At 40.1% G+C, this 23545-nt stretch overlaps 1 protein-coding gene across 2 annotated transcripts in view; it reads right to left on the bottom strand.

Annotated features, from left to right (window-relative positions):
* Nucleotides 1-5237: 5237 nt before the first annotated feature.
* The window catches only part of LOC124717167 (transcription initiation factor TFIID subunit 8-like), a 51073-nt gene continuing 32765 nt past the window's right edge, over nucleotides 5238-23545 (bottom strand). Inside the window, exons 3-4 of one of the 2 annotated variants that reach the window (XM_047243938.1) lie at nucleotides 22293-22607; nucleotides 5238-5978 (exon numbers count right to left, since the gene is read on the bottom strand). In XM_047243938.1, coding sequence (XP_047099894.1) covers nucleotides 5757-5978; nucleotides 22293-22607 — 537 coding nt within the window. In that variant the 3' untranslated portion in view covers nucleotides 5238-5756. The remainder of the gene's footprint in view (nucleotides 5979-22292; nucleotides 22608-23545) is intronic. The other variant, XM_047243937.1, reaches the window with a different exon arrangement.

Raw genomic sequence — 23545 nt, 5'->3', positions numbered from 1 at the left:
GAGGCAGTATCATTCAACAAAACATCTTATTGGTAGATCTCAACACGTTCGTAGAACTGTATCATTCATAAATTTGAAGAGTTTCATTGAGAACCGAGGATGAACATCCACTAATGAAAGGTGTTAACATATTGGTGGTTCTCCCTGATGCTGGAGGAAGCTGTGTGTTAAAGGAAGAGCTACAATAATTACATTATGACTGAGTGATGAGATGGAGGAAAGCAGTGTTGCCAGAGCCAATTTGCAGAAAATTAGGACTGGTGGTTTAAAAAATTGGCAAAAGGACCTAAAAGTTGGAACACAAAAAAGGATGTAAATGTTCCATTTATTAGATTAATATCTTCTCTTAACACATTATGAACAAAATTGGTACAACTGGTCTGCTGACAGTACAACTGTACTCAAAAGTACTGCTATTTTACAAAAAGTTCAGTGGACCTCCTCACATCTATCACTCATAAGGCTGTCTAGAAATTGTGCTTAACAGAAAAAAGTGGCATATTAAAGTGTTACATATGAAGAAACTGCTTGCTCTGTGTTCCTCAAGAAAACTAATGAAACTTTAAAATGTAAGGTCGGTCAAAGTTCAGGCTTGTTAATGTAGTAAATGGCTACCCCTAATAGCATGTAGTTTCATTCAATTTGTTTGCATTTTGAAATATGTAGATATTCAATAAATTACTTACCAGTCATCTTTTCAACAACTCAATGAAATGGGAAAGTCAGTGGATATTTTGTGCACACCTAAAAGTCACCCACCTCTCACTTTCTTTTTCTCACTACAACCAAAGTGTGAAAAGAAGAAGGGGGTGGCCCTCCTGGGCCAATCTCTCCATTTCAGAGTATGCTCGCACCTAACATTCTCAATTATCTGCTGGATGTTGGATGTATTCTAGTCTCTGTCTTCCCATTCAGCTTTTGCCCTTTACTACTCCATCTAATACCATGAAAGTTGCTCACTGATATCTTAACATATGTGCTTTCATCCTGTTCCTTCTTCTTGTCAGTGTTTTCCATATGTTCCATGGAGTACTTGCTCCTTTCTCACCTCATCACTCCGCCAGTTTTCAACATCGTACTACAACAACACATCTCAAACATTTTGATTCTCTTCTCAGGTTTTTCACAGTCCGTGTTTCACTACCATACAATGCTGTACTCCAAACATACATTGTCAAAAACCTCTTCCTAAAATTATTCTTGGTCTTCTGTACTTACAACATGCTATCCAAAAGTTTTGGGACTGATGCTGCCATCTGCTGAAAACCTTACCTTTGGACTTATGGTCACCATCACCCTCGATGTAGTTCCCATCCACACAAACACACTGGTCCCAGCACTTCTGCCACTGGTCAAACGTTTTCTGGAAGTCCTGTTCTTTGGAGGTGTTCATCACCACCAATAACGCTTCTTGAAGCCTCTCTAGAGTGTCAAACTGATGGCCTTCCTTTCAACTTGAGTTTCAGTTTTGGGAATAGCGCGAATTCACAAGGTGGCAAATCTGGCCGGTACGGTGGATGGGGTACAACCGCCATGTTGGTTTTTGCCGAAAAGGCCCTGGCGAGCAAGGACGTGTAACAGGGCACACTGTCGTGATGCAGCAGCCAGTTCCGTTGATGCTAAAGTTCGGGCTGTCGTCGCTGCAAATTTTCACGGAGCTGTCGCGAAACGTCACAGTAGTACGCAGAATTCAATGTTTGGTTGGGTGGGACGAATTCTTTATTCACAATTCCCTTGGTATCAAAGAAAACAATGATCATCTCTTCACGTTGCTCTTCACCTGTCTCGCTTTTTTGGGTCTTGAAGAGCTCGGGCTCTTCCACTGGGTCGATTGTTGCTTTGTCTCTGGGTCGTAACCATCAATCCGGCTCTTGTTGCCCGTGATATCCCGTGACAAGAAGGTTGGATCATCAGACGGGGTCTGACGAAGGTCCGTGCACACTTCAAGACGCTGTGCCTTCTGATCGGCAGTCAAGATCCCTAGCAAAAATTTTGCGGCGACACATGCATGCCCAATTCATCAGTCAACATTCGTTGACATGTCCCATAAACAATATCCACTTCATCCGCAAGGTCTCGAATCGTTCGATGTCGATCCACACGAACCAATTGTTGAAGTTTGGCAACAATGTCTGGCATTGTGCGGCTAACGGGCCTTCCAGTGTGAGCATCATCTTCGACATCTGTACAGCTGGCCCTGAACTGAGCATTCCACTCAAACACATGCGTACAGCTCATGCTCTGTCCCTCAAACACTTGTTGAATCATTGCAAGGGCCTCTGTAGCACTTTTCCCGAGATTCGCACAGAATTTGATACACATGCACTGTTCTGTTTGCAGATCCATCGTAAAATCGTCACACACCAAACAGAGAGTATTATGGAAATCACTGTGGACACGCAACACGTCCTCCCAGCTGAACGCCATTCCGCACACTGACTTATCAGATATGGAACTCTCGACACCTAGTTGCACAACAATCTCCTACTCCTACTTTCCAGATGGCAGCACCAGTCCCAAAAATTTTGGATTCCACCTCATATTGTTCCTTTTTGGTTCTTATACATACTGTGTATTACCTGTCTACCCCTGGAGCTTACACTTATTTTTCAGGGAACTTCAACCATTTTGCATTGCTGAACACTTTTTCTAGGTTGACAAATCTTATGGATTGCTTCTGCTGTCATGCGCAAGGTCAAAACTCACACCCTTATTCTCATCTGTAACAGATCTTAAATTTTCTATTTCATTCTTCAGCATATTTTTCTTATCAGCATCTTTGATGCACAATCTGTTACGCTGATTGTGCCGTAGTTCCCACACTTATCTGCCCTCAGTATCTCCCGGATGTTGTGGATGATATTCTTCCTAAAGTCTGTTGGTACATTTCCAGGCTAATAGATTCTACAAAGCAACTTTAATTGTCAGTATCCCTGTATACTTTTGGAACTCTGTAGCAATGTTATCTATGCCTTCCATGTTATTTGGTCGGAAGTCTTCCAAAGATCTCTTAAACTCCGACTCTAGTACTGGATTCCCTGTGTCTTCCATAATACAGACTCCTGTTTCTTCTTCTATCATGTCCTCAGACAGTTCCTCCCTTCCACACAGGTCTTCAATGTACCCTTTCCATCTATCTACTCTCTCCTGTTTTTTAACAGTGGAATTCCCCTTGTACTCTTAATGTTGATGACTGTGCTTTTAGCTTCGCAAGTTTTTTGACTTTGCTACACACTGACTCAGTTTTTCTGATGACAATTTCTTTTTTTATTTATTAACATTTTTCCTTCTGTCATTTCACCTTGGCTTCCTTGCACTTCCTATTTATTTCAGTCCTATTTGACTTATACTGCTGCATTCCTTTCTTTTCCTGAGCAGTTAAGTACTTCCCTTTCTTACTTCCCTTTCTCACAGTCAATTAAAATATTTTCTGTTTCTCAAGGTTTCTTCATAGCCACTTTTCTTGTATCTATTTTTGTCTGACCAGCTTCTGTGACAGCAATTTTCAGATATGACCATTCATCTTCTACTGACTTGCCTATTGTGATACATCACAGTACATATAGCCCTAGAGAACTTCATATGCACCTCATCATTTCTCAGTACTACAGTATTCCACTTTTTTCCAGAGTAATTCTTCTGGACAATTCTCTTGAACTTCAGTCTTATCTTCATCATTACTAAATTATGAACCGAATCTATATCTGCTCCTGATACAATCTAACACCAGATTTCGGGATCTCTGATCATGATTAACCCAGCTGAAATCTTCACGTCTCCATGCCTATTCAAAGTACGTGGTCCAATTTTAGAGTAGAGTACTTACTATTACCAACTGAAGTTTAATGAAGAATCGGTTAGTCTACCTCCTCTCATTACTACTGCTGAGCCCATAGTCTCCTGTAACACCATCTTCTGTTCTTCCCATTAACATGGCGATACCTGTTCAATGGCCACATAGGCACGTAAACATGAACTATTGTTGTTGGCATTGGTTTGTTGTCAGTTTCAATGAGAATAATTCTTTAGCTGAACTGTGCAAACGGTACACACTGAGTATCTTTAATGCAAATGTTTTCATTGCCTTCTGCATCCTCATGCCACTTATCACTGTCGATTCTTGTGCCTTTTAGGGGCAATTTCCAACCCCTGGAGCAAGAGGGTGTCCAGCCCATTGTCCGCTCCTCTGCCAAGGCCATTTGCATTATTAGGGTGTCTCCTTATGTTTGTGATGACTTTCACTCGTGTTTTAAATAGTACCTGAATTTGAACCCAGGACCCTAGACTTCTGATTATTAGTGAAATACTCACTCCATCTTCTGGCCACGAGCGGCCTACCGGGACCATCTGACAGCTGTGTCATCCTCGGTGGAGGATGCGGATAGGAGGGATGTGGGGTCAGCACACCGCTCTCCCGGTCGTAAGATGGTATTCTTGACCGAAGCTGCTACTATTCGGTCGAGTAGCTCTTCAATTGGCATCACGAGGCTGAGTGCACCCCAAAAAATGGCAACAGCGCATGGCAGCCTGGATGGTCACCCATCCAAGTGCCGACCACGGCCGACAGTGCTTAACTTCGATGATCTAACAGGAACCAGTGTATCCACTGCAGCAAGGCTGTTGCCATTAGTTAAATATGCTTACCCTAATTTAAATTTCCTACTTCAATAAATTTACATTATACACATTAAGGGAAAAAATTGGGGATCCCTTACAACTGAAAAGAAAATATTATAATAATTAGCTAATTTTTAAATGTGACAATAGGACTGAAATTTTCTACATGATACATAACAAATAGGGCTATCTATTCGTACAACATCTAGATAACTGTTCTGTTTTTTCAGTTATCAGTGTCTTTTTCATGATGGGTATGCAGTTGCTATAAATTTCTTTAAAAAAATCAGTTTCTTGTTTAGGCTTTTTTTTAATAAACACTTCATTTAATTATTGTCTATTAGATAATTTCTTCCCCTTGCACATTTTCTAGCTTGATAAAGCCAAGGGGTCAAAACTGGCAAATCATTAATAATGGAATAAAGTTTTTATTTTAAAATGTTAAAAAGCCTACGCAGGAAAATTACTTCTTTTAAGAAAGTTAATGCCACGTGCTATTTGTCAAGCAAGCAGTAGTAGGTAACCAATAGCTAGTTACTGTAACTAAAGAAAGAAGCAACAGCTTTAACAATCACTTTGTCTTCATTTGTAGCTTTTCTAAGCTCAGAATAAGGCTTGTTAATATAACATACAAAATTAATTTGACAGCCTTCACTTATTCCAAAACAACGAAAATTCTTTGTTACAGTAAGATCTATGAAGTACGAATGGAAGTAGTAACAGCATGCCAAACACTTTACCTCACATATCAAAAACTTAATTTATTTAGAAAAAGTAACATAATGCAAATCGTCCTTAATACTAAGATAAGGAAAGTCTTTTGACTTCTGACAAGAAGTTATGTCCTGTTAAGACAATGACATTCAAACTGCCATATTCTGTGTCCTCCATAATCAGTCGAATTACCTTTATTTCACTGTCCACAATGCAGTCTAGAATTTACAACACAGCACATTTAGTTCACCTCTTCATACAGTGGCTTACTGAAAGTGGATTACACCTCCACAAGAATAGTTCATCACTGAGTACAGACAGACAAATGTCCACTGTTACACCAACAGCGAAAGGGTGCCCCCTGGTATCATTCTGTCCTACGGGGTGGGTTCAGCACCTCTCCCTTTCCCTCTCCTGACAGCTCGTCACGCTTTCGCAGGCGCCGGTGTCGACGCCACAGGCTTCTTGCGGCGGGGCAGCTTCACGGGTCTCAGGTAAGGGTTGTCGATTGTGTCCGCATCGCCAGCACGCGCCGCATCGTCACCCTCGCGAGTTTCCTCGTCACCTTCCTCCTCCCCGTCAGCTTCGCGGCGTTGCCGTGGCGGTCGCTGAGGAGGGCTCGACAGTTCCTCGTCGAATTCAAACACCTGCAAAATAGTGCGGGGTTTGTCAAACAGTATTTCATCAATGACTTTACTGTCACAATTTATTCACGTCTCATTACTACATTGTCAACAAGAGGTATTATACAACATTTCGAACTACATTACCTATAACACAGCAAAGCAAACAGAAAACCTGACCGTGGTGTCAGTACTGTTGTGTTTACAACCAAGAATTTGCGGGAGCACATAGTAACAGTATACACACCATAATTATTACAAATGAAGCACCGTCACGGACTTTATGTCTACATTCCAACGCTGTGCATAACACTACAAAACAGTGAGTGGCACATTTGTCTGACAATGCTTCAAGTACCATGCGCCTGCAAAGTCTCTCCACAAGGGTGAGCCTCACACATCTCGCTTTGCGGTGTGTGTAAAGTTGGCAGCATATTCAAGTCTCGCGTACACGGGTTCCGTGGTTCTGCAGTGGCAGGGTGGGGGCAGTAGTGGCGCACAAGTGTTGTGGCTGTCAGTTGTCTTATTGTCTAGTTCTTGCATAAGCTGAGTGTAGAGAGAATGCTTACTATTTCAGACAGAATGTTTTTAGTGGAAGAGATTTTCGTGCAGGAGGAAACATTGAGGAGCATGTGAGGCGGAAATTTAGATTGCGTTTTCCAGCTTTGAGGTGTCCACATTGTGGCAACGTATGTGATTTAATTCTCAGATTTCATCCAAAAGGTTCATTTCATGATGCACCATGAACTTGTAGGCGCACAATTTTAACAGAACAAAAGCTTGATGACATTTCAGATATTGTGCTGCGGAGACCAACAAAATCGGTAAGGAGTTTATTGCAAGAGGCTAAAATCTCATACGACAACACATAAGGCCGTAACCAAAGCACTGTGCAACAACTACGTTGTATGGACTATGCAGAACGAATAGCATATTGTGAATGGGTTCAGTAATTTGTTAATGAACATAGAGCTGGTGTTTTAGATCAAACCTTTTTCACTGATCAACCTTGGTTTCACCTATCTGGCTCCATTAATTCCCAAAATCAACTAATTTGGTCATCAGAACATCCACATACCTTATGAGAAATGCTATGACATGCAGAGAAAAGTTGAATAAGGTTACCATAATGTGAGCAAATTATAGGACTGATCTTTTTTGACACTATCGTCACTTCCAATGTCTATTCTTCCCATCCATTTATTACCCTGCTGAATGAAAATGAGATCAGTCATTCATGTTTCCAACAAAACAATGTTGCTGCTCATATGACACACCAGTCTCTATGATTTTTAAATGAAATGTTTCGAAACGGAGTAATTATGAAAGGTCTCTGGCCCCCATGCTCACTGTATCTGTCTCTGCCCAACTATTTCCTTTGGGATATGGATAAAACATTTGTGTATCACAGAAACCTGAAGACAGTAGATGAACTGAAGACGACGATAACTGATTATCTGCAATTGATTACACATGAAACATCGGTACAGTATTCACAAATAAATGCAAATGTGTTGAAATATGGCTTCAAGAAAGAGGAAAACATTCCCAGCACCTACTGTGATATTGGTGAGTACAGTGTATTTAACTTTAATTAATATAATTAATTAATTTCATTCTTTTAACTGTAACAATGATGAGTCCAATTTCCGAACATAACTGCAGCCATAAGCAGTGAATCCCTGACCCTAGCTTATACAGCAACATGAATATGCTGCCTACCTTACGCGCTCCACAAGGCGAGACAAGCGGAGCTCGCCGTTGTGGAGAGACTCTGCAGACACTATCAATGTGACAACATTTCTTCACAGTGTAATGTGAAAAACCCATGTTTCATCTAAATTACCTACTGGATGCTTTAATTCTCATGCTTCATGTTTTTCTGGTGTCATTTGCGTTTCTTTAAATATGTCATCTCATTTACACATCATAATTTGTCTATTGTGGAACCTTTCAAATCCAAATGCCTGGAAAGAACAATTTTTCTTTTTTTGGCGTCCAGGTAAAAGCTGTAAAGTTTTTGTAAATATCAAGTCCTTACGCAATTTTTTCAGTATGTCGGAAAAACAAAGCAAACAATACCGTAAAAAGCTACAGCTACATGATTACTCTGCAATTCCCAATTAAGTGCTTGACAGAGGGTTCATCAATCCACCTTTAAGCTACTTGTCTACCATTTCAGTCTTTAACAGCATGTCAGAAAAAGAACACTTAAATCTTTCTGTGTGAGCTCTGATTTATTTTATTATGATAATTTCTCCCTATGAATCTGGGATCCAACAAAATATTTTCACACTTTGAGGATAAAGTTGGTGAGAAGGTCCTGCCACAGTGAAAAATGCCTCTGTTTTAATGATCACCACCCCATTTCAGGTATAATATCTGAGGCACTCTCTTACTTGTTTCACAATAATATAAAAGGACCTGCCCTTCTTTGAACTTTTTTGATGTCCTCCGCCAATACTATCTTATGTGGATCCCACACTATGCTGCAGTATTCCAGAAGGGGGCAGACAAGTGTAGTGTAAGCAGTCTCTTTAGTAGACCTGTTACATTTTCTAAGTGTTCTGCAAATGAATTGCAATCTTTGGTTTGCTTTCTCCACAAATTATCCATGTGATCACTCCAATTTAAGTTATTCATAATTGTAACCTCTAAGTACAAGACTATTCACAAAGAAGGAACAAATTTCAAACATTAATTGTTTCCAAACTATAAAAGATAGAAAAACAATTCCAAAGTTCCTGGAAAGAGAAAAGCTCAATTTTTTTTGCATTCAATGGGAGCACCATGTGTTACAAGACAAATATCAATACGGTAGCTCATTTCCTGCCAGGCAGCTGGTCCCTCGTTACCGAATTCAGAGTTTCAACAATGCAATCTCATGGCCTTTGAAGAGTGTCAGGCATACGGGGGATAAAAACGCGATCTTTTACGTAATCCCACAGATAAAAGTCACAAGGTGTGAGGTCTGGAGACCGATGTTACCTGAATGACACCATTCCAAGATGCTGGATTAGACGAAGAGGAACAGAAAATGAACTTCATCACCAGTGGTCTACCAGTTCTCCAGACCTCGCAACTTGTGATTTTTATCTGTGGGGTTAAGTAAAAGACCACGTTTTTATTCCTCCTATGTCTGACACTTGAAAGTCCGCGACATCGCATTGTTGAAACTGTGAATTCGATAACAAGAGACCGGTTTCTCCGCGTGTGGCAGGAAATGAGCCACTGTTTTCATATTTGCATGTGGCACATGGTTTTCAAATTGAATGCATAAAAATTCTTTCCAGGAACGTTGGAATTGTGTTTATATCTTTTGTAGTTTGGAAGTAATAAATGTCTGAATCCTTCCCATGAAGCATGGACCTTGCTGTTGGTGCAGAGGTTTGTGTGCCTCAGTGATACAGTTAGCTGTAGGTGCAACCACAACGGAGGGATATCTGTTGAAAGGGCATACAAACGTGCGGTTTCTGAAGAGGGGCAGCAGCCTATTCAGTAGTTGCAGGGGCAATAGTTTGGTTCACTGACTGAACTGGCCTTGTAACATCAACCAAAATGGCTTTGCTGTGCTGGTACTGTGAACAGTTGAAAGCAAGGGGAAACTACAGCTGTAATTTTTCCCGAGGGCACACAGCTCTCCTGTATGGTTACATGATAGTGATGTCCTCTTGCATAAGATATTCCAAATTATCTCTGGGCGGGGGCTACTCAGGAGGACATAGTTATTGGGAGAAACAAAACTGGTGTTCTATGGATTGGAGCGTGAAATGTGAGATCCCTTAATAGGGCAGGTAGGTTAAAAAATTTAAAAAGGAAAGTGAATAACTGTGGGATGAAGTGGGTATTAGTGAAGTTCGGTGGCAGGAGGAAAAGGATTTCTGGTCAGGTGAATACAAGGTTATAAATACAAAATCAAAGAAGGGTAATGCAGGAGCACCTTTAATAATGAATAAAAAAATAGGAACACAGATAAGCTACTACGAATAGCATAGTGCATGCATTATAGTAGCCCACACCTACCACAGCAGTACAAGTTTATATGCCAACTAGGTCTGCAGCTGAAGAAGAGATTGAAGAAATGTATGACGAAATAAAAGAAATTTCAAACAGTTGAGGGAGATGAAAATTTAATAGCCATGGGGGACTGGAATTCAATAGTAGGAAAAGGAAGAGAAGGAAAAGTCGTAAATGAATAGGGACTGGAGGAAGGGAATGAGAGAGGAAGCTATCTGACAAAATTTTGCACAAAACATAATTTAATTATAGCTAACACTTGGTTTAAGAATCATGAAAGAAGTTTGTATACATGGAAGAGACCTGGAGACACTGGAAGGTTTCAGATTGATTATACAATGGTTAGACAGAGATTTAGGAACTAGGTTCTAAATTGTAAGACATTTCCAGGGGCAGATGTGGGCTCTGAGCACAATTTATTGGTTAAGAACTGTAGATTAAAACTGAAGAAACTGCAAATGGTAGAAACTTAAGGAGATGGGACCCGGAAAAACTGAAAGAACCAGAGGTTGTAGAGACTTTCAGGGGCAGCATTAGGAAATGATTGACAAGTACAGGGAAAAGGGACACAGTAGAAGATGAATGGGTAGCTCTCAGAGATGAAATACTGAAAGCAGCAGAGGATCAAGTAGGTTAAAAGACGAGTGCGAGTAGAAATCCTTGGGTAACACAAGAGATAATGAATTTGATTGATAAAATGAGAAATACAGTAAATTAAGCAGGCAAAAGGGAGTACAAATGTCTCAAAAATGAGATCGATAGGAAGTGCAAAATGGCTAAGCAGGAATGGGTAGCAGACAAATGTAAAGATGTAGAAGCATATACCACTAGGGGTAAGATCGATGCTGCCTGCAGGAAAATTAAAGAGATCTTTGAAGATAAGAAAACCACCTGTCTGAATATCAAGAGCTCAGACAGAAAATCAGTCCTAAGTAAAGAAGGGAAAGCAGAAAGATGGAAGGAGTATATATGGGGTCTATATGAGGGAGATGTACTTGAGGGCAGTATTATGGAAATGGAAAAAGATGTAGATGAAGATGAAAGGCAGATATGATACTGTGTGAAGAATTTGACAGTGCATTGAAAGACCTAAGTAGAAACAAGGCCACAGGAGTAGACAACATTCCAATAGCACCACTGATAGTCTTAGGAGAGCCAGCCACAGCAAAACTCTTCCATCTGGTGAGCGAGATGTATGAAACAGGTGAAACACCCTCAGACTTCAAAAAGAACATGATAATACCAATTCCAAAGAAATCAAGTGTTCAAAGGTGTGACAATTATGGGACTATCAGTTTAACAAGTCATGGTTGCAAAATACTGACACAAATTCTTTACAGGCGAATGGGAAAACTGGTAGAAGCCAACCTCGGGGCAGGTCGGTTTGGATTCCAGAGGCAATACTAACCCTACGACTCTTCATAAAGGATGGGTTAAGGAAAGGCAAACCAATGTTTATTGCATTTTTAGACTTAGAGAAAGCTTTTGACAATGTTGACCAGAATAATCTCTTTCAAATTCTAAAGGTGGCAGGGGTAAAATACAGGGAGCGAAAGACTATTTACAATTTGTACGGAAACCAGATGGCAGTTATAGGAGTCGAGTAGCAGGTAAGGAAAACAATGGTTGAAAACGAGTGAGACAGGTTTGTAGCTTATCCGTGATACTATTCAATCTGTATACTGAGTAAGAAGTACAGGAAACAAAAGAAAAATTTGGAATAGAAATTAAAATCCAGGGAGGAGAAATAAAGCTTTGAGGTTTGCTGTATTTCTGTCACAGACAGCAAAGGTCTTTGAAGAGAAGATGAACAGGATGGACGGTGTCTTAAAAACAGGAGATAAACTGAACATCAACAATAGCAAAACAAGGGTAATGGAATGTAGGAAAATTAAAGCAGGAGATGCTGAGGGAATTAGATTCGGAAATGAAACACTTAAAGTAGTAAAGGAGTTTTGCTATTGTTGTTGTTGTTGTTGTTGTGGTCTTCAGTCCAGAGACTGGTTTGATGCAGCTCTCCATGCTACTCTATCCTGTGCAAGCTTCTTCATCTCCCAGTACCTACTGCAACCTACATCCTTCTGAATCTGCTTAGTGTATTGATCTCTTGGTCTCCCTCTACGATTTTTACCCTCCACGCTGCCCTCCAATGCTAAATTTGTGATCCCTTGATGCCTCAAAACATGTCCTACCAACCGATCCCTTCTTCTAGTCAAGTTGTGCCACAAACTTCTCTTCTCCCCAATCCTATTCAATACCTCCTCATTAGTTACGTGTTCTACCCACCTTATCTTCAGCATTCTTCTGTAGCACCACATTTCGAAAGCTTCTATTCTCTTCTTGTCCAAACTATTTATTGTCCATGTTTCACTTCCATACATGGCTACACTCCATACAAATACTTTCAGAAACGACTTCCTGACACTTAAATCTATACTCGATGTTAACAAATTTCTATTCTTCAGAAACGATTTCCTTGCCATTGCCAGTCTACATTTTATATCCTCTCTACTTCGACCATCGTCAGTTATTTTACTCCCTAAATAGCAAAACTCCTTTACTACTTTAAGTGTCTCATTTCCTAATCTAATCCCCTCAGCATCACCCGATTTAATTTGACTACATTCCATTATCCTCGTTTTGCTTTTGTTGATGTCCATCTTATATCCTCCTTTCAAGACACTGTCCATTCCGATCAACTGCTCTTCCAAGTCCTTTGCTGTCTCTGACAGAATTACAATGTCATCGGCGAACCTCAAAGTTTTTACTTCTTCTCCATGAATTTTAATACCTACTCCGAATTTTTCTTTTGTTTCCTTTACTGCTTGCTCAATATACAGATTGAATAACATCGGGGAGAGGCTACAACCCTGTCTCACTCCCTTCCCAACCACTGCTTCCCTTTCATGTCCCTCGACACTTATAACTGCCATCTGGTTTCTGTACAAATTGTAAATAGCCTTTCGCTCCCTGTATTTTACCCCTGCCACCTTCAGAATTTGAAAGAGAGTATTCCAGTTAACGTTGTCAAAAGCTTTCTCTAAGTCTACAAATGCTAGAAATGTAGGTTTGCCTTTTCTTAATCTTTCTTCTAAGATAAGTCGTAAGGTTAGTATTGCCTCACGTGTTCCAACATTTCTACGGAATCCAAACTGATCTTCCCCGAGGTCCGCTTCTACCAGTTTTTCCATTCGTCTATAAAGAATTCGCGTTAGTATTTTGCAGCTGTGACTTATTAAACTGATAGTTCGGTAATTTTCACATCTGTCAACACCTGCTTTCTTTGGTATTGGAATTATTATATTCTTCTTGAAGTCTGTGGGTATTTCGCCTATCTCATACATCTTGCTCACCAGATGGTAGAGTTTTGTCATGACTGGCTCTCCCAAGGCCATCAGTAGTTCTAATGGAATGTTGTCTACTCCCGGGGCCTTGTTTCGACTCAGGTCTTTCAGTGCTCTGTCAAACTCTTCACGCAGTATCTTATCTCCCATTTCATCTACATCCTCTTCCATTTCCATAATATTGTCCTCAAGTACATCGCCCCTGTATAGACCCTCTATATACTCCTTCCACCTTTCTGCCTTCCCTTCTTTGCTTAGAACTGGGTTTCCATCTGAGTTCTTGGTAATCATACAAGTGGTTCTCTTCTCTCCAAAGGTCTCTTTAATTTTCCTGTAGGCAGTATCTATCTTACCCCTAGTGAGACAAGCCTCTACATCCTTACATTTGTCCTCTAGCCATCCCTGCTTAGCCATTTTGCACTTTCTGTCGATCTCATTTTTGAGACGTTTGTATTCCCTTTTGCCTGCTTCATTTACTGCATTTTTATATTTTCTCCTTTCATCAATTAAATTCAATATTTCTTTTGCTATTAGGGGAGCAAAATAACTGATGATGGTCGAAGTAGGGAGGATATAAAATGTAGACCGGCAATAGTAAGAAAACCACTTCTGAAGAAGATAAATTTGCTATAATTGAGTATAGATTTAAGTGTCAGGAAGTCTTTTCTGAAAGTATTTGTATGGAGTGTAGCCATGTATGGAAGTGAAACATGGGTGATAACTAGTTTAGACAAGAAGAGAATAGAAGCTTTCGAAATGTGGTGCTACAGAAGAATGCTGCAGATTAGATGCAATGAGGAGGTACTGAACAGAATTGGGGAGAAGAGGAATTTGTGGCACAACTTGGCTAGAAGAAGGGATCGGTTGGTAGGACACATCCTGAGGCATCAAGAGATCACCAATTTAGTACTGGAAGGAAGCGTGGAGGGTAAAAATGATAGAGGGGGACCAAGAGATGAATACAGTAAGCAGATTCAAATGGATGTAGGTTGTAGTATCGTATTTACTCGAATCTAAGCCGCACTTTTCTTCCGGTTTTTGTAATTCAAAAAACCACCTGCGGCTTAGAATCGAGTGCAAAGTAAGCGGAAGTTCTGAAAAATGTTGGTAGGTGCTGCCACAACTAACTTCTGCCATCGAATATATGTAGCACTACACAGGCATGCTTTGCAGGCACAAAGATAAATACTGGCGCCAAAATCTCTGAGTAAGTAAATAAATTAAAAAAAAAAGGTGGAAGGCGAGCTTTTTTCTCCGCCTCGAGTTTCGACCACTGCATTTTCATACATTATCCAACGAAGTAATTACAAATCCCGTATTGTTCATCTTCGACTGTAGCAGCATTTCAATGTACTATGAAAATCCGACTGGCAAGACTGTTTGGGATGTTTGTCAATATGACCAACTCTACATTCTGAATTTTTTCCTACCTGTGAGAAGAGATGGTTGCTAATAGGAACTTTTATGAATTGTGAATCACATGCAGTATTCTCTTCACCATAAGAATAACACGAATACAAACATTTTGCCATGTATTCTTTCGTGTTTGTTGCTATCTCATCTAAATCCTGTCTGCCTAATAAACTACGAAACTAGTGTGAGACAACAGCAAACGCGGAAGAATATACATATCATGTCATGTTTATGTTCGTATTATTCTTATGCCTAATAGTGATACAGTCAGAAATTAAGCACGGCAATTGACTAGATTTTTAAATCTAAGATGACTCTAATTTCTGTGCAGATTGTACTGTACAAAAGAGGCGTCTGCAAAGACTTTCAAACGGCGAAAAATTTTAGCTAAACTCTCGTTCAGAACATCATCTATCATACGCAGTCTATTATTTGGTTCTTGTTAATCATTATCAAAGAAAGCAGCAGTATAAGTAACAACAAATAGCAGTCTCTTGCCATTGTTTTCTAATGAGACAATTCCTCTCTTTTTTATCGTAAGCAGCAGTAGCGCGCACAAAAGCAAGCAATGCCGCGAGCGGCGACAGGTCGTAAACACACATTATCAGAATGCGACAAACAATGCATGACACAGTACAATAACGCATTTTCAGCTTAGAGTGACGTAAACACCTATAACAAAGAGAACAGCACTTATCAGATCAAAGAAAAATAAGCAATCGATTCAAACCAGACGAAACACGCGAAAAAGGAAGAGTACCCGTATAAATACGGACGGAGTGCCTGACGCATAGCAATGGCTACCCGGTAAAGCTTAACCGCTAAGCTTACGACTCGAACCAAACTACTGTAGCTGTATCGTCATTCATTCGACCTAAATTGTGTCTCGTATTACAATGGATGAACTTTGTTTCGATTGGGACGTGCGACCTAGAACTTTTCTCTCCCTTGAATTTTCAGTCTCAAATTTCAGGTGTGGCTTAGATTCGGGAAAATTTTTTTTCCTTGATTTCGAGTCTCATTTTTCAGGTGCAGCTTAGATTCGAGTGCGGCTAAGATTCGAGTAAATCGTGCAGTTACTCAGAGAGGAAGAGGCTGCACACGACAGAGATCATGGAGAGCTGCATCAAACCAGTGTTTGGACTAAAGACCACAACAACAACAACAAATGTTTGAAATCTGTTCTTTCTTTTTGAATATCCTTTTTTTTTAGTTGAGTTTACAGTCTTTAGATTTGTGTGATTTATTGTGCAGCTGAAATTTAGCACATTCCTTTTAGTGCTCATGTGGATGACTTCACACTTTTCATGATTTAGAGTCAATTGATACTTTTTGCTCCATACAGGTATCTCGTCTCCACCATTTTGCAGTTTTTTAATCATTTGATGACTTAACACAGTGGTAAAGGATGGTGTCTATCTGTAAACAATCTAAGAGGCAGCTCAGATTGTCTCCTATATTGTTTATGTAGATCAGGAACAGAGGGCCTATAAGACTTCCTTGGGGAATGCCAAATATTATTCCTGTTTTACTCGACAACTCTGCGTCAATTATTACGAACTGTGATCTTCCTGACAGGAATCACGAATCTAGTAACACAACTGAGATGATACTTCATAAGAACACAATTTAATTAGAAGTCACTTGCAAGGAACAGTGTCAAAAGCCTTAGGGAAATCTAAAAATACAGAATCAATTTGATGTCCCCTTGTCAATACCACTAATTGCTTCATGAGAATAAGATTAACAAGACAGAAAAGCACAAAATCAATATTACAACAGGAGTGAGCACATTGTAAATAGTTTAAATTCCAATGTTAGCAGACAATGCTACAGTCGCCTGTTTCTCTGTATGTGCAGTCTGCAGCATATTCAGGATTTTAGAATTCTAAACCTGACATAGCCAACTGATCATTGACATTCCGACTGACCCATCCATGCAACATATGGTTGGTGGCTGATTTACACACTGGCACAGGGCACATATTCACAACTACAGTGATCAGAAAGTCATTCATGTAAAACAGGCTTCATACATTCAGTTATAATTTCCTACTGATCCCTTGCACATCAAGCTGTTCTGAGCAACTGGAAGAGGTCATACTGCACACCCAACAAGAAAGGACAACATAGCTGACTCACGAACATCATTCATCTGTTTGTAACACAACTGAAAACATATTTTGAGTTCAAATTTACTGATCCACTCAATGCTAATTTATATAGATTTTGAAAATAATGATGACTTCATAAATGTTACAGATAAAGTACAGGGTTATTACAAATGATTGAAGCGATTTCACAGCTCTACAATAACTTTATTATTTGAGAGATTTTCACAATGCTTTGCACACACATACAAAAACTCAAAAAGTTTTTTTAGGCATTCACAAATGTTCGATATGTGCCCCTTTAGTGATTCGGCAGACATCAAGCCGATAATCAAGTTCCTCCCACACTCGGCGCAGCATGTCCCCATCAATGAGTTCGAAAGCATCGTTGATGCGAGCTCGCAGTTCTGGCACGTTTCTTGGTAGAGGAGGTTTAAACACTGAATCTTTCACATAACCCCACAGAAAGAAATCGCATGGGGTTAAGTCGGGAGAGCGTGGGGGCCATGACATGAATTGCTGATCATGATCTCCACCACGACCGATCCATCGGTTTTCCAATCTCCTGTTTAAGAAATGCCGAACATCATGATGGAAGTGCGGTGGAGCACCATCCTGTTGAAAGATGAAGTCGGCGCTGTCGGTCTCCAGTTGTGGCATGAGCCAATTTTCCAGCATGTCCAGATACACGTGTCCTGTAACGTTTTTTTTTGCAGAAGAAAAAGGGGCCGTAAATTTTAAACCGTGAGACTGCACAAAACGCGTTAACTTTTGGTGAATTGCGAATTTGCTGCAGATTCACACATTGTGTCTGTTCACTTCACCATTAAGAAAAAATGTTGCTTCATCACTGAAAACAAGTTTCGTACTGAACGCATCCTCTTCCATGAGCTGTTGCAACCGCGCCGAAAATTCAAAGCGTTTGACTTTGTCATGGGGTGTCAGGGCTTGTAGCAATTGTAAACGGTAAGGCTTCTGCTTTAGCCTTTTCCGTAAGATTTTCCAAACCGTCGGCTGTGGTACGTTTAGCTCCCTGCTTGCTTTATTCGTCGACTTCCGCAGGCTACGCGTGAAACTTGCCCGCACGCGTTCAACCGTTTCTTCGCTCACTGCAGGCCGACCCGTTGATTTCCCTTTACAGAGGCATCCAGAAGCTTTAAACTGTGCATACCATCGCCGAATGGAGTTAGCAGTTGGTGAATCTTTGTCGAACTTCGTCCTGAAGTGTCGTTGCACTGTTATGACTGACTGATGTGAGTGCATTTCAAGCACGACATACGCTTTCTCGGCTCCTGTCGCCATTTTGTCTCACTACGCTCTCGAGCGCTCTGGCGGCAGAAACCTGAAGTGCGGCTTCAGCCAAACAAAACTTTATGAGTTTTCTACGTATCTGTAGTGTGTCGTGACCATATGTCAATGAATGGAGCTACAGTGAATTTATGAAATCGCTTCAATCATTTGTAATAGCCCTGTATAGCTTGATTTTTTAAAAAGCATTCACTACAGATCTCACCAGTTCTTACTAAACAAAATGTTTACTTACAATACCAATTTGATAACGGAAAATACTGGGTGGAATACAGGCACAAGAAGTAGCCAAGATAACCACTCACTACACAATAAAGTGGTCAATAGGTGCATACACAAGACAGAAAATAATGCTAAGCTTCCAGGCACTAGAGCTAGATTGGGATGGGGGCTCATATCGGTTGGAGTGAGTGAGGGGGGAAACGAAGGGAGGGAGGATGAGGGCTAGTAATGAGAGAAAGCAAGGGAATGGAATAAGAATGTATCAATATTGAGCTCACCTTGAGGACACTGCATGTTTAGCAGTATTTTCAAACTCTTGTTCCTGCTGACTGCTCAATATGTTAAGTATAGGGCAAATTGACAACGCTAAAAGCAACTGTGAATCACAGTATTTGGATGACAAGTTTGACCATTTAAGAACTATTTTCAAAAAACACAAACATTCTGTCAGAGACATGATCAGGGCACTACATCCTAAAAGATCTGAAGTTTCAAGTGAAAAAGTACCAGCTAAAAGGAAAATTTTCCTATCATTCATGCAACAGTCATATATCATAATACTAAGAAGAGATGGTACTGACACAGAGTTTAAGACGACAAGAAAGTTGCATGAATATTTGATCACTCCAAAGGACCTACATCCGCATAGTGAGAGGAATTAAAATCCACCACACATGCAGCCAAGTTTACATAAGAAATACAAAAATTACCGTTAACTCCTCACTTAAGTACTACAAGAGCAATTGCTGCATGGTAAACACAGATAATTTGGCAGTAGCAGATCATGTACTCGGACCAGAGACCACCAAATTTGTTTCTCCGATACTATGATTTTATCAAGGTCCAATCATTACTGTGCTGGGATGTATAGAGACGCAATATAAATCCAAAAGCACAAAAACAACTTCAACAGATGAAAATAAGGATTTAAATAAGAAAAGTTGTGGGCTTGGGCATCCCTACTGCACCAGTTGAGCATATCTACCAATCTGTGCCGCATGTCAGGGAAAATATTATCAAGCGTTTCACTAATAGTTCTCTACATAACCAAGCAACATGAGCAGTTTGGAGTACATCTGCCAAAAAAATGAAAATCTTTACTGAAATACATCTGTTTAAAAAGGCAGCTAAAACGTTCTTCGTAGAAAAATACACTACACAATTAAGATTGCTTCGAGGACTCACAGTAGCGGTTAATAATTAAAGGGGTTAACTAAAACAATCTGTCGCATTTCAACACATGATCACAGTATATCACTTTGACAAGAAAATCATGTGTTAAGATGTAAAGTGTAGTTAGTAATATCTTGTCTCCTTAGTTACACATCTCACTCATCACAGGGAGATGCTGGCTCAGTTTTTCAGGTGGATTCAAGGAAGGACACGAAGACACACAAGGAGCACAGTTGAACGTTTTCTGGCCTGGAGTCAGTTTTCTGAACAGACAGGAGTTTGTGCACTGGGCATAGCAGCAGGAGTCACCAAAGTGAGTGTCATTACTGTGTGCAGTGATGAAGAAGAAAGCTATGTTTTATATTAGTAGGTTTTTAAGCATGTTTTGTGTACATCAAAGAACATAGTACGATAGGAACCAACCATGTGAGGCAGTACAGCTATTGAGACACTGACCTCATGTTCTCGAGGATGGAGTGTGCTCTGTCCAGCTGCCCTGATTTACATTTTCCACGATTTTCCTAAATCACTTCAGGCAAATGCCGGGCTGCTCCCTTCATCGAAGCCATGACTGACCACCTGTCCTATCCTTATAAAGCATATTTATGTATTCTGTGTGTTTGTATAATTTGAGCTATTGATTCTCATTGTATTACCACTACAATTCCTGCACCATTGTGAGACGATCCTTGGATGAATAAAAATAAATAAATAAAATCTTCCCCACCATTAGTTCCCATAATACATGTTGGTGCACCTCCGCAATCTTAGGCAGCAGTCTGATGACATCACAACCTGACCACAGTATGGATACCTACAAACATGTCAGTTTGATGAGTTTGTTTAAATTTGAAACTGCTATCTGAGTCTTTATAGCCTCTGATGGAGTGTTATGTTTCAAGTGTGTCTCAAGGAAATATGACATGGCCATATTCATGTTATATATTAATGACTTAGTGAGATGGTATTACTTGCAAAACACAGATTTGACGTATGCTTGACACTTATCCAAAAGGACATGGTTTCAGTGAAAATGACATAATAAGAACCTTCCTGTAATGTAAAATATTAGGCAGCATTCTGCAACCTCTTATCAAAACTATTTATATAAATAGTTGGAACTGTATATATTCAAAGAGAGACTTATAAGAGCATGCCCGTCACTCACACTACATCTACTGCACAGCAGTTATGCAAAGGCAGTTACTTTGCGTTAAAACCCCACAAGGATGCCCTTGTCTTGAATGGTTCAACCAATTATTGAATATTCCTGCAGTGGATAACATGTTACCTAGTAGTTCTCACTTAGTAGCTTACCCAGCATAGATTTGGAAAGTTTATTTGGAATAAAACAGAAATGTATTAGGGCCTACTGAAATTTATTGTGGTCTGTATTTCCACTTGAACACACTCTGCATATGTTTTGAAAAAAAAGTTGATAGTTCATACATACAATCACAGAGTTGTTACAGATTCAAGGTGCAGGTGCCAACTGACCAACTTCAATAGTAGTTAAAGTTACCAATATTCGGCCACAATTGCCCTCCCACAGACACCACTAGTTTTATAAACTGTATATGCTTTACTTTACAAGCAAGACAGTCTAAATCTGAATGTGTCAAGAATTTTTCCCTTGTGATTGCTCACTCTTCCAGTCACACTGAAATAAATAAGACGCTGATTAAGAAATAATGAACATGCTGAGTTGCAGTCACAGAATAAGCTTTTGGCCAACAACGCCTTTGTCAAACACACAAACACAAACACACACACACACACACACACACACACACACACACACACACACACGATCACAGTCCCTGGCAGGTGAAGCCAGACTAGTCAGGGTAGCCTGGCTTCAGCTGCCACATTAGTGTGTCTTGTATAATCCCTTCAGCTCTGCATCACTAATCATACTTAATCCACTTGACACTGCTTATTGCAGTCAAGCATTGGTCTCCCTTTACAATTTTCGTCCATCCTCCAAACTCCCCCGCCTCCCCCACCCCCTTACCAACCCATTTCCTCCATTACCAAACTGATTGTTTCTGGATGCCTGAGGGTGATTCTATCGACTCATACCTTAGTTTAGTCATGTTGTGCCATAAATTTCTTTTCTCTCCAGTTCGATTCACTGTCTCTTCTTTGTTATTCAACCTACCTATCTAATTTCCGGCATTATTCTGTAGCAGCACATTTCAAAAGCTTCAATTCTCTTCTTGTCCATACTGTTTATTGTTCAAGTTGCAGTTTTATACATAGTGAACAATTCCTTTTATTTTATGATCAAAGTACCTCCTTTACACTGTATCAGTGAACTGGCCACAGATATATGTACACATCACCTGATTGACTATGTAAACTTCCCCATGGCATCCTCTGTATTTCTGTAATTTTTATCACTGCTGACAAACTGCACCTCGCAGTACCAGGTACTTGCAAGTTCACTATGTTTAACTTATTTGTTACACCATTGTCACTATTATGTATAATGTTACATTTACATAGTTTTTATATAGTTGCACTTATTTTTTTACTTTTCTCAACACAGATCTGAAGATGACCTGCTTGGCTGATTAAAATCCAGTCAGCACTAATAAAAAAAAAAAAATAATAATAAAAGTGATCCAAATTATTTTTTTCATTAATTAATGTGCTGTAATCACTGCACAATAAATCAAATGTATCTGTATACTGAACGGAGAATGAGGGGAACCAATAACGTTGCCTTCGGTAGGCTGTGTACTCACCTGGTCACTCGGCAGCAGCGCCTTGAGGTATGGTGGATGATGAGGTTTGCACGCGATAAGAGGGAAAACGTGCCCATCCTCCACACCGACAAAGAGACTATGCGTCTCACTCGTCTTGGCAACAAAACGGGTTAGAGCCCTCTCCACATCCCGTTTTTGAGTGGCCGCCTTCTCACGAATAGCCTCATATTCTGTCACGGGCTGCTTGTGAGTCGGGGTCCTTATGTACGCATGTGGATCGGGGAATGCCGGCAGGTGTGTAGGGACGTGTGCCGGATGTGGCAGCTTCACACCCGCTTGTAGAATGCTCAAGCTCTGAAAAACAAAGTAATGTACTACAGGACAACAGAAGGTATCATCAAATTAAACACTTCTCCTGAAATTATACATATTAAACAACGTAAACAATTTAGGAGTAAAGGTAACAATTCTCCAAATAGTAGAGGCAATGTGTCATCGACTAGAATGCAAACAAGACTGACAACTTTGCTAGCTTTCAGATGAATCTTTTTTTTTTTTTTAAGCTACAGGGAGTGAGCATGCACGTCCTTCCCACTTTTCCCCTCTCCACTGCTGTACACCTACATGCACTTATTCGGTACACTGTGCAGTGTGACCAGAAACTCCCTTTAAACCTGAACCAAATGCATGTAACAGTGTAAGATGATACGACATTTAAGATTTCAGTCTCCTCCTAGCCCATTCTGCTCACTGTTACGGCAACAGTTCTTCTCCAAGAATTGTAATGTGATTGCCACATGACTGCCTGATGGAGGATAACAAAGTCTGTGTGCTAAACAGTTTGTTGTTTGCCTTTCCATGCTTGATGAAGAACAATGACAGATACGTGTGACTTCACTTTGAAGGAGCACTCAGTGACAAGTGTGTGGGGTCCATGAATGGAAGCGCAATAACAAAAACATGACAAAGCCAATGTATAGGTTTGGTGAACAGTTCCATAAGAAGTCACCAAGTCATCAGGCTTTGATTTTCACCTGGGAAGTGTTTTGCTCCACTTTCCTCTCTGGTTGTCGAATAATCTGAAAGGAAAACGTGTTCTAATTAGTGTGTCAGAGATGCAGTCACCCTGCAAGTCAACCAGAAAATGTGCTGCAGGATTTTGAAATAAAAGGAGCACAATCAATTCCGCATAAAAAGGGACTTAGAATGGCTACAAACATTTTTAACAAATAACTGTAAGTGTTATTAAAGTTACAATGAAATAATTTCACATGTACAGATACTGATCATTC

The sequence above is a fragment of the Schistocerca piceifrons genome, chromosome 9 (assembly GCF_021461385.2).
Source record: "Schistocerca piceifrons isolate TAMUIC-IGC-003096 chromosome 9, iqSchPice1.1, whole genome shotgun sequence".
Lineage (NCBI taxonomy): Eukaryota > Metazoa > Arthropoda > Insecta > Orthoptera > Acrididae > Schistocerca > Schistocerca piceifrons.
This window is presented reverse-complemented; position numbering and strand designations above follow the sequence as displayed.